Source organism: Prinia subflava, chromosome 13 (assembly GCF_021018805.1).
Source record: "Prinia subflava isolate CZ2003 ecotype Zambia chromosome 13, Cam_Psub_1.2, whole genome shotgun sequence".
Classification (NCBI taxonomy): Eukaryota; Metazoa; Chordata; class Aves; order Passeriformes; family Cisticolidae; genus Prinia; species Prinia subflava.
In genome coordinates this window covers 19,604,801-19,617,153 of record NC_086259.1, presented here as the reverse complement: position 1 = coordinate 19,617,153, position 12,353 = coordinate 19,604,801, and the positions used below count along the sequence as shown (strand labels likewise).

General features: G+C 45.4%; 2 protein-coding genes across 2 annotated transcripts in view; both read right to left on the bottom strand.

Moving 5' to 3' along the window:
- Positions 1 to 3,041, bottom strand: part of ZNF469 (zinc finger protein 469) — a 176,302-nt gene extending 173,261 nt beyond the window's left edge. Inside the window, exon 1 of the mRNA XM_063410759.1 lies at positions 2,912 to 3,041. The gene's annotated coding sequence lies outside the window, so the exon portion shown is untranslated. The remainder of the gene's footprint in view (positions 1 to 2,911) is intronic.
- Positions 3,042 to 11,070: 8,029 nt separating this feature from the next.
- The window catches only part of BANP (BTG3 associated nuclear protein), a 123,164-nt gene continuing 121,881 nt past the window's right edge, over positions 11,071 to 12,353 (bottom strand). Inside the window, exon 13 of the mRNA XM_063410780.1 lies at positions 11,071 to 11,791. Within this exon, the coding sequence (XP_063266850.1) occupies positions 11,720 to 11,791 (72 nt within the window). The 3' untranslated portion in view covers positions 11,071 to 11,719. The remainder of the gene's footprint in view (positions 11,792 to 12,353) is intronic.

Here is a 12,353-nt window from a genome sequence, read left to right as displayed (position 1 = left end):
GGATTTTGTGTCTGGGTTTAAGAGAGATGCCTGAGGGAAAAAAATGGATTTTAGACCTGGTTCTGTGTGGGTGGAAATCCTCCAAGTGTCTGGGGGTGAAAAGGAGCTCAGCTCTTCCACAGAGACGAGACCAAACTGAAGAGTCCAGGGGCAAGGAGGAGGAGTGAAGCTGAGGATAACCTGAATAACCTGAATTCTGAGATAGAACCGAAACACTCCTGGCTCATCCCTGAGTGAAACAGGAGCAGGGAATGCAGATAAAAAGGGAATTCAGTTAATTGAGGGGAAGCTTGCACAGCTTGAAGGGAAACATTCTGTTCTGGGAACACACGAAATGAAATCAAACCAAACTGAAAGTGGATTTTTAACATAGGAGAATGGACTAGACCAGACCAAGAAGGGATAAGAGAACTGTAAATGATGAGAAAAGACACAAAAATCACGGGAACAGGGGGTTTGGAGGCCTGCACTCCATCCCCTGCCCTCCGAAGGGTGAACGAGGTGAAATCTCAGCCCAGAGCTCCGGGAGGAGTCCAGGGCGTGGAGCTGGCCTTGGCTTCACCTCCCTGCCATAAACCCAGGGAATTCAAACCCAGCAGGAAAGGAGGCGGCAAGTGCAAAAGAAATCCCAAATTTGTGTTCCTAGCAGGAGGGTGACTCAGCCCAGCCCTGCCAGGAGGGCCCAGAGCAGCAAATCCCCCTCTGGAAACTGGGAAAAGCCTCTGCACACTGGATATAAATAGACATTTTCCAGACACACGAGGACAGCAGCTCAGACTTGCTGGACAGACACTGCCCCACAATGTAGAACTACCATTTTTTCCTCTTAATTTTTTTTAAAAAAATTTCTTTTTACTTTTATTGTTATTATTATTGTGACTATTATTATTATTATCATTATCATTATTATCATTATTATCATTATTATTATTTAGAAACTGAATTTATTTAGGGCAAATATTAAGAAGGAAGGCAGGGAAGAGCTGGGAATGTGCTCCAGGATTCTTTGTTCTCATCCTGTGGGATGTTGGTTACTGAAGGTTTCCCTGCATTGATGAGGACTCAGCAGGTTGAAGATGTAAAAAAGGATTTATTTCAAGAGCTCAGTTGGTTTGAGCTGCTCTTCAAGGCACAGGGAAGTTTTTAAAAAGAGCAAAAGCCAGAACAAGGTTTCCCATCTGTAACTCGAGCCTTGGGTTTATTCAGTGTCATAATTCTGAGGTAATTATGTTTAATCTTAGCATAATTATAATAAAAAGAGAAATATCACTGATCCAGAGCTCTGAGCTGGTGACAGCTGAAATTCAGGGATGAAATACTCCTAAATATCCCACAAAAAGGGGGCAGGTGCTGCGTAAGGAAGGATGATCCAAGCTCAGAGGGACACAAGGTCCAGGGAAACAGGGAATGGGACTAAAGGAAGCACTGAAATCATCGGAATTCTGCATTTTCACTGTTCCCATTGAGATTTTGGTCCTGCCAAGGACAAGGGGCAGCAGGAGCAGCTTTAAACGAGAGCAGGATCTGGGCTGAGGACAGCAAAAGTCCTGATGAGAGTTTGATGTGACAGGGGGGAACGAGCCAAGGAGAGGAAGTTTGTGAATGGATCTGCTCCGGGCAAAGGCAGCGTCCAGCGAGGCCAAGAGCAAAGGAGGTTTCACTCACGGAGATGTGATGAGACAACAGCTTGGACACGAGCTGGAGCTCCAGAGGTTGAGTTCTGAGGGCTGCAAACATTTAGGGCAGGAGCAGGAAAACAGGAAGATGCTGGCTGGCCAGAAAAAGCAGGAAAATCTCTCCCCACCACCTGAAGTGCATCAGCTGAGACAAGTCCTCTCAGGAGATTTTCCTTCCCCTCCCACCATGTCCAGCTTCCTCCTTTCCCTCTGCTCCCCAGCCCAGCTTTCTGCTGTCATGTGGCTGATTTGGATCATCTGGGTCTCTCCTGCACAGGACCTGACCCGGGCGAGCAGGGCTTGTAAACCCGGGGCCTTTTGATGTCTGGAGCAGGCAGCCAGGCTGCTGGAATTTATGGTTTCCAAGGAGGACGGGGAAAGGGGGAAATTTATGTTAGGAAAATGTGACTGTCATCTTCGTTTATCTCCCAGCTTCGTAATGGAAAACAGGCATTTCACAAACACATCCCCACAAAACCCAGCGTGGGGCGGTTCGGGGAGCCGAGCGCGTTAACCATCAGCTGCTCCATAAATATTAATTATTGTTCATTAATAGTAATAATATTCAGAATAACGCTGCAATAAATCACACCCCAGCTGGGACATCCCATCCCCATGCACCTGGCAGGCTTGGAAACTCCCGTGGAGGAGCGAGGCTGCAGCACCTCTTCCCTCTTCCCACCCGTCCCGTGTCTGGATCCGTCAGAAAATCCTTGGATCCTCCGGAGCACAAGCCCCCCACACTCAGGGCAGTGCCTGTGGAGCATCCCACAGGCAGCAGACAAAGTGTGGAGCCCCACCAGGATGCTCCAAAGTTCGGGAAAGCCCATCCTGGACGCAGGGATTACCTGGAATCCCGCAGCTGGAGCAGGCAGATAAGGACAGCAGCTCACGCTGCAGGAGTTAAAGCCACGCAAATCCAAACGCTCCCATTTTGAGATGGAATCCTCACAAATCTGCATTCCCACTCCATGGGTTTGTTTGCAGTCCTGGGCGGCTCACGGGGACTTTTGGATTTACAAAATTTGGATTTACAGAGGGAAGAGCAGAGGTTCTGCTGCAGAGCCCCCAGCTCATCCCTGCAGCCCGGCTGCGGGAAAACTGAATTCAGAGATCACCCACAGCACCAGGTCCCAAAAACCCGAGTTCACCTCCGCTCCTGACCTTCCCACAGAGCCATTCCCAATCTTCCAACCCTTTTCCAATGTTTAGATGGGAAGTTTTCCCAAACTCACCCCGAGGAGGAGGTGGCCCTGCTGCTCCGTGTCCTGCCCTGCACCCAGCCCGCCTGGGCACTTTTTCCTGTGCTTTTCCCCACTTCCTTTGACAGGGAGCTGATTGCAGAGCTCTGGGATTACGTCTGCATCTCCAAATCTTTCTTTCTCAGCTGGAAAGTCTCAAGTTCCAAGCTGGGATTCCCTCTCCACCCCCTTTCTCCAGGAGTTTAACCCTCCTTTTGCTGGAAGGGTCTGTCTGGTCAGCACCCACCAAAATCCCAGGGACAAAGGGAAGAGGGAAGGGGGCGTTTCAGGAGAAAAATCAGAGTTTTCTGGTCTTTGCCACCCACCAAAATCCCAGGGACAAAGGGAAGAGGGAAGGGGGCATTTCAGGAGAAAAATCAGAGTTTTCTGTTCTCTGCTTATTAACTCTGTGCTGTAGGAAAACTCTTTTTAATTACGATATTTTTTATTCTGGACTTTCAGAAACCAGCCCCCAAGGGTTTCAAGGCTTTTAAAAATTGCTTTTATCTCACTGTAATTTTTATTACAGTGTCAATCAGTCTGGGGGTTTCCAGCCAGAAATTTGCTGTCCCCCACAAACAAGGGCCACGAGGACCCATCATTTGTCAGGTCAGAACCCAGGAAAAAGCATTTTTAGCCCAACTGCTTGGAGAACTTCATGTGAGCAAGACTTTTATCTCCTCAATATTAGGAACAATGTTTTCCCCAGAAGGGTTGGCCAGCCCTGCCTTGGCAGTGCTGGGGGATGGTTGGACTTGATGGCCCTGAAGGTCCTTTCCAAGCGGAATGATTCCTGATTCTCCACATTTAGGATATTTCCCATCACTGGGTGGTGCTTTCTGGCCCAGGGAGGGAACAGAGGGAACGTTCTGTGACAGAGCCTGGGAATGGATCCAGGGACTCTGGACCGTGTGGATCCAGGGGCATCCCTTGGGATCAGCCTTGCACACCCAGCCCAGGCTGCCACGCACCATTCCCATTCCTGTCCCTGTTCCCATTCCCATTCCCATTCCCATTCCCATTCCCATTCCCATTCCCATTCCCATTCCCATTCCCATTCCCATTCCTGTCCCATTCCCATTCCCGTTCCTGTCCCATTCCCATTCCCATTCCCATTCCCATTCCCATTCCCATTCCCATTCCCATTCCCATTCCTGTCCCATTCCCATTCCCATTCCCATTCCCATTCCCATTCCCATTCCCATTCCCGTTCCCATTCCCGTTCCCATTCCCATTCCCATTCCTGTCCTTGTTCCCATTCCCATTCCCATTCCCATTCCCATTCCCATTCCCATTCCCATTCCCATTCCCATTCCTGTCCTTGTTCCAATTCCCATTCCCATTCCCATTCCCATTCCCATTCCCATTCCCATTCCCATTCCCATTCCCATTCCCATTCCTGTCCTTGTTCCAATTCCCATTCCCATTCCCATTCCCATTCCCATTCCCATTCCCATTCCCATTCCTGTCCCATTCCCATTCCCATTCCCATTCCCATTCCCATTCCCATTCCCATTCCCATTCCCGTTCCCATTCCCGTTCCCATTCCCATTCCCATTCCTGTCCTTGTTCCCATTCCCATTCCCATTCCCATTCCCATTCCCATTCCCATTCCCATTCCCATTCCCATTCCCATTCCCATTCCCATTCCCATTCCTGTCCTTGTTCCAATTCCCATTCCCATTCCCATTCCCATTCCCATTCCTGTCCCCATTCCCATTCCCATTCCCATTCCCATTCCCATTCCCATTCCCATTCCCATTCCCATCCCCATTCCCATTCCCATTCCCATTCCCGTCCCATTCCCATTCCCGTGGGCTGCATTTGGTGACATTTGGCCGTGGCAGAGGGAGCTGGAGATGAGGACTCCCCACTCCAGGGTTCCTTGGGCATTGCTCCCCCTGCACACACTGCCAATCCCTCTGCCTCAATTCCCGCCTGGATTTCCTGGCTTGAACTCCCTGCCATTCCTGCCCTGCCCAAACTCAAGAGCTTTTCCCCAATTTTCCTTCCCAACAGCGAAATTCCAGTCGTGAGATTTTCAATTTCCCCTCAATTTGATGAATTTGGACACGGATTAAAGCTGCAAAGATCTGCACTTGGAGCCCGGAGCCTGAGGAATCCCAGATCCAAGGATCCCTGTGCAGCACAGAGCTGGGATTCCAGTGGGATCGGAGCAGGGAATGACACAGGTAAATCCCAAATAAAACCAAAACCAAACACAAAAACGCCGCCTCAAAGCGTTCAACCACTTCCTATTAATGGATTTGATCGGTGCCAGGAGTGTTGCATTTGCTCAAAGAAAGGATCAGCATGGAAAACTGTCAATCCATGCAAAGACATTCCAAAGTTTTTCAGGGAATATTCCTACAAACCCGATTTTCTGGCAGGAAAATTAAGACATTCCACCATTTACAATACAGAAAATAAAAAGGAATCGTTCTTGTCACTGAACCCAAGGTTCACTGAGCTCTTTGCCACACAAGAAAACTTCCATGAAAACTCAGGGAAGTGTCAGAGGGGGAAGTGTGGGGATGCACAGTTTATTTTTGGAAAATCCCGAGGCAGAACCTGCCAGAGGAGCTGCTGCTTTCGTTCTAACGCTCATCGGAACGAAACTCCCAGGAATTCCAGGCAGAACCCAAACCAGATGTAATCCCCCCAGATGTTTACAGACTCCTTCAAAACCCAGCAAGGGAGAAACGAAACGGGAAAGGAAAAAGAAAAAAGGATGGAAAATCCCCCCCAAGCCTCTCCCGTCCGCCTCGCCCGTGCCTACCTCCGGCGCTGCTGCTCCTGGGATAAATGAGGGAATTTGGGGAATTGTTTTATGCCAGAAAATGAGAACTTCCCAGGAATTCCCTCCCTGGGCTGCAGAGAGCAGGGAAAGGCAACCTGAGCATGGAAAAGGAGGGAGGGATCCAACCCAACCAACAAACCCTTCCTCGGTTGGTTTTCTTTGCCTCGGTTTTCCCTGGATTCCTCCCGCCTCCTCTTCCCCCAACATTTGGATTGCTTTTCATTTATTTTTTTTAATTTCTCCGCCGCTTTTGCTGAGGAGAGCAGGGAGCCCATGAGAGCAGGGGGATGAAGGGAGCGGAGGGAGGATTGAGCAATGGCACGGCTGGAAAATGGCAGGGATTGTGCAAGGAGATGTCCCCAATGTCCCCAAGGAGCGCGCGGCGTTCCCGGGGCTGGACCGGTCCCATCGGATGGGGCTGATCAAAGCCCCCGAGCTGCCCCCGAGAGGGAATTTTGGGGAGAAAAAGCACCAAAGGGGGAGTGGCTGCTCCAGCCCAGGCAGAATTCCCGGGGACATCACCTGAGCGCTTCCCGAGGGAGCTTTGGTTCCGCTGCCACGTGGGAAAAATCTGCTGATGGCCTGAAATGTTCCTAATTAAAAATGTTCCTAATTAACATCAAACGCTCTCATTCCCAACTGCGGGGTTTGGGGTAAATCAGCCCAGTACAAACTTCATGCACATCTTCCCTGGGCATGGAATTAAGGGCTAAAGTTGCTTTAGTTTTTACTGATTAATGGAATTCTGGATGCAGCAGAGCATGGGGTTTATAAAGATAGAAATATCTATTAAAAATAAATATAAAGAAATATAAAGAAATAAAAATAAAAATTAAATTTAAAAATACAATCTAAATATGAATGTATAAATGTAAAATATATTTATATAAAATATATATTATATATTATATATTATATATATTATATTTTTATATATCATATATAGATGTATATTATTATATATTCTATATAATATACAAAATGTATTTATATATTATATATAAATATATAAAATATAAATATAAATATATATTTATATATTATATAAATATATAAAGATAGATATGTAAATAAACATATAAAAATATAGGTATATAAAACTGCACATAAAAATGTATATGAAATAAAAAAAAATAAATGAATGAATGAATAAATGGTGTATTAACATAAAAAGAAATATATATACTATACATAGTGCATATATAAAAATATATATGGATGTTGTATATATGGTGTGTGTCTATATAAAGTATACATTATATCTTATATATTGTAAATATTTATATATAAATATATCCCCTTTTTCCCAGCTCCATGATTCCCTTTTTCCCAGCTCAATAATCCTGTTTTTCCCAGCTCAATGATTCCCTTTTTTCCCAGCTCAATGATTCCGTCTTTCCCAGCTCCATGATCCCATTTTTCCCAGCTCAATAATCCTGTTTATCCCAGCTCCATGATCCCATTTTCCCCAGCTCAATGATCCTCCTTTTCCCAGCTCAATAATCCTGTTTTTCCCAGCTCAATAATTCCCTTTTTCCCAGCTCAATAATTCCCTTTTCCCGGCTCCATTATCCCATTTTTCCCAGCTCAATAATTCCCTTTTTCCCAGCTCAATAATCCTGTTTTTCCCAGCTCTATTATCCCATTTTTCCCAGCTCATCCCAGGAAATGAGCTCTGACTGCCGAGGGCTCCTCCGAAGCAGCCGAGCTCCCACCAGAGCTTTGGGATCACCAGCAATGAAAGGAACATTCTTATCCCAGATAATGGGAAACAGCTCCTGCTGAATTTCAGCTCCAGCTCCAAATTTGCAGTGCTGGGATAATCGGGAATTCGGCAGGAAAACTGAATTGCTGACAGGAGTTTGGAGATCCTGCTGTGATTCGGGGTTTTTTTGGTTTTTTGTGTAGGGATTGGTTTTCTCCTGGTGTTTTTCTAACAGGAAACTCCATATCCATGGAATTGGATAATAAAATCCAGGGCCACTGGAGGATCTCCACCATGGAGAAGAGCACCAGAGCAGCTTTTTTGGATGGAATTCTTTGATTTTCAGGCAAAGTGTCAGTGCTGGAACGCCTGAAAATGCAGCTCCGGAGGACACTCCCGTTTATTTGGGTCACAGAAGGGTGATGGGTTTTATAGATTTGTTTTGCAAGACAAAATGCATAAAACTAACAGGGAAAAAAAGGAAGAAAAGGCAGGAAAGAAATTCCGCACATCCCTCACTTTTCTGAGCCTGATTTCTTGCTGTACAATCTGTCAAACCAGAATATTTTAATCAGAAAACCCTTAAGGATTCTTCTTTCCAGGCAGGATTCAAGATTAAATGATCTGAAGGGTCTTAAAAATGGTCCACTAAGAGAATTCCAGTAAAAATCAGGATAAATGGGTGTGGCTTTAGTGAACTGAATATTTAAAATAACCAACAGGGCCAAGTAGGGCCACTAGAGGCCCCCAAAAAATCTAAACATGAACATCTTGCTCTCACCAAAATCATCCCAGGAAAACGGGGTTCTGCAGGGCATGAGATGAATTCCAAGAAAACAAGGAGCTGATCCAACCCCACCAGAGATGTCCCCTGAAGAAGCCTAAATTCCCAATCCCAGACCATTTTATTATCTAAATTCCCAATCCCAGACCATTTTATTATCTAAATTCCCAATCTCAGACCTTTTTATTATCTAAATTCCCAATCCCAGACCATTTTATTATCTAAATTCCCAATCCCAGACCATTTTATTATCTAAATTCCCAATCTCAGACCATTTTATTATCTAAATTCCCAATCTCAGACCATTTTATTATCTAAATTCCCAGACAGAAGCGGCGTGAGGAGGAAAGGAACAGTGAAAATGAGGATGTTGGAAGGTTTGCTGAGGGAAAAGGAATCTCATCAGTAAAAAAGGCAGAGAGTGGGAGTGCCAGGAGATGTAAATGGATTGTTTCTAGGTGATTTACTGAAAATTGTCCTCGAGGATGGAGCCACATCCCTGCTGGACCAACAGCAACCCCCCAAACTCAGAGCCAGGCAAACCCTCAGGACCCCCAGGAGCCCCTGCTTTCCTTAACTTCCAAAACTTTCAGGATTTCTTCCTCTTTTGGGGATGGTTTTGGTAAAACCTCGAGGTGAAGGCGCCTTCACCCTGCACAGAACCTCACAGACATCCCCAGGAAGGATTTAATCCCTGAAATAATCATTTTGGGCATCATTTATTTGTTGGGGACACAGCCTGTGATGCCTGGAAAACCCATCCAGCATTCCTGGAGATATTTCCTGCCTGGACAAGGAGATCAATCCAGAATTCCTGGAGATATTTCCTGGAAAAGGAGATCAATCCAGAATTCCTGGAGACATTTCCTGCCTGGGCAAGGAGATCAATCCAGAATTCCTGGAGATATTTCCTGCCTGGACAAGGAGATCAATCCAGAATTCCTGGAGACATCTCCTGCCTGGACAAGGAGATAATCCAAGTATTTCCTGGACAAGGAGATCAATCCAGCATTTCTGGAGATATTTCCTGGACAAGGAGAGCAATCCAGCATTCCTGGAGATATTTCCTGCCTGGACAAGGAGATCAAACCCCCAGAGAGGGAGCAGGGACAGGGAATACTCACCAGAATTCCTGGCTCAGTGCCGAAGTCTCCTGAGCTCAACCTTCTCCTGAACCTCAGCTGGAAAATGCAAAGAGAACAAAATTCTGAGTTCACCAGAAACCAGAGGAATAGAAGGGAATTCCCAACTCAGCCTGAGAGGGAATGGATTCCCACTGAGGGCAGGGATGGAGGGATGTAGGGAAGGAATTGCTCCCTGTGAGGCTCTGGAATGGATTTCCAGAAAAGTTTTGGCTGCCCCATCCCTGGAAGTGTCCAAGGCCAGGCTGGAATAACCTGGGCTGGTGGAAGCTGGAGGGAGGATTTGGACGATCCCTAGGATTCCTTCCCACCCAAACCATTCCATGATTCCATGATTATTAAAATGCTTTATTTTTAGGCCTCTCTTTGGGTGCCAAGCTCTTCAAAGATCCCCCAGGCTGAGGAACACCACTCAAAAAGGAGCTGGGAGCAGCCAAATTCCTGCTGCAGACCCCCAGCTCCACAAGCTGTGGTCGGCTGCATTCTGCTCCTGTGTCAAGAAACGTCCTAAAGAGAAGGAGGAATTTACAGAAAGTGGAACATTTACCAGGGACAACATTCCCAGAAGCTGGGAGGTGCTTAACCCTTCCTTTGGCGACAAAAAAATAAAAATTCAAGTTATCCTGGATTCGAACATGTGGGATTTGTGGCCATACCTCATTTATCAATTCATTAAATGCATTATGAGCCATGTATTGGGAAATGAGCTGGAAATTGGACACAAAGCAGCACCTCCCTCTCTTATTTTCCAAACTCTGTTTTCCAAACCTTATTTCCCAAACTCTTATTTCCCCAACTCTTATTTCCCAAACTCTTATTTTCCAAACCCTATTTTCCAAACCATGCATCATTAAAATAACCAGGTGACAGCAGACAGGTTTCCTTTGCACTCAGGATTAGCAAATAGGACAATGGTGCCTTGTCAAAATCCGTATTAAATTTCCCAGAATTTTCAGAGGAAAGGGGATTTCACCTGGATCTTGGATGCTGAAAGGGAGACACCTCAGAATTGTTCACATTACATAAAATTATCTCATAAATTCGTTACATTTTGCACTCTCAAAAACTCAACTCTCCCATTTTTTTCTTGCACTGGGAACAAAATGATCTGGGATTGGGAATTTAGATAATAAAATGGTCTGGGATTGGGAATTTGGATAATAAAATGGTCTGAGATTGGGAATTTAGATAATAAAATGGTCTGAGATTGGAAATTTGGATAACAAGATGGTCTGAGATTGGGAATTTAGATAATAAAATGGTCTGGGATTGGGAATTTAGATAATAAAATGGTCTGGGATTGGGAATTTAGATAATAAAATGGTCTGAGATTGGGAATTTAGATAATAAAATGGTCTGGGATTGGGAATTTAGATAATAAAATGGTCTGAGATTGGGAATTTAAATAACAAGATGGTCTGAGATTGAGAATTTAGATAATAAAATGGTCTGAGATTGGGAATTTAGATAATAAAATGGTCTGAGATTGGGAATTTGGATAACAAGATGGTCTGAGATTGAGAATTTAGATAATAAAATGGTTTGGGATTGGGAATTTAGATAATAAAATGGTCTGGGATTGGGAATTTAAATAACAAGATGGTCTGAGATTGAGTTTTTCCTTGGAGGCTGAGTGTGGATCCATCCTCAGCTCCTCCAGGACAACATTCCTGCCCAGCCAGCCCGGACTCATTCCCAAGGCAGAGCAACTTAGAGCTGCACTATTCATAAATACACATTTATTTTTCATTAGAAATGCGTAATTACAGCATTTTTAAAGCATTTTCCCCTAGAAAAGTAGTTAAGCAACAGTACAAACAAAAGTGTTAGTCTTCTGCAAATACAGTTTTCATGACACTGAACAGAAAACACCAGCAAAAGGCCAAGACTTGCTGTCAAGGGATTTTTCCTTTTTTTAAATATTTTCCTTTTTTTTTGTTATAAACACCATAACAAATAAAAAAAAAGGCTGTTCCAACAGTGAAAAATATCTGGAACTTTCTCGAGGTGGCCAAGCAGGTCCTGCAGGGCAGCAATACCCCCGGACATCTGCAGACATTCCATTTTCACAGCAGGGACCCAGGGCTGCAGTCTCACAGTTTGGATGCAGGAGAGTTCCTCCTCTCCCTCTCAAAAGATTTTTGTCCCCTCTGAGTGGATTTTAGTGCAGCCCACGGGGGTTTTTGTTCTGTTTTGAAGGCCAGGATTGGGTTTGGTGTGGTGCTGCAGCTGTGGTTGAAGCTGGAATTATCCCAGGTGAGGCCGAGCAGGGCATGGCTGGAGGTTCTGAGGGCTGGGAGGTTTTTCCAGCCCTTCCCTCTCCGTTTCTGGCTGGAGTTCACTGCCAGCTCCCCAACATTCCTCATTCCTCTCACTGGATTTGGATGGCTCCGTGTTCTATCTGCATTTCTGGCTGGATTGCTGATTGGAGGGAATCAGTGCCCTGCAAAGGGGAACAGGACAGCAGGAATCAATCCAAATGTGCTTTTTATTGGTGTAACCAAGAGAATGCGAGCTTGTGATACAAATATAAAGTTTTTGTGAGTACCAGTGGAAAAAATTCCAGAGCAAAATCCACATGGATGTGGGCTCTGTGACAGTGGGAATGGGAACACGCTCACAAAGGCACCAAAAATAACATCAAGAGTCTCCATGCAGCCTAATGAGGAAGCTGAAATAATTCAATTAGGATAAAGATCTACAAAATCATGAGTGGCACCGAGGCAATTATTCCCTCTCCCTTCCCAGGAAAAGAACCAGCTCCAAATAAAGGAAATAAATGCAGAGTCTGGCACCGACCTGAAGCTGTGGAAGGCTCATCCCAACGGGGAGATTTTGGGAATAGGGAGCTGCAGAGACACCAGGATGAGCTTGGAAAAGACAGGAGGGAGCTCTGGAGTGCCAGAGCTGTTGGGGTAAAGGGGGGTGGAATCACCCGTGGGTTTTGTCCTTGGAATTTCCCAGTTGGAGCAGGATAAGGCCTAAAAATGCTGATTTTCCCCTGT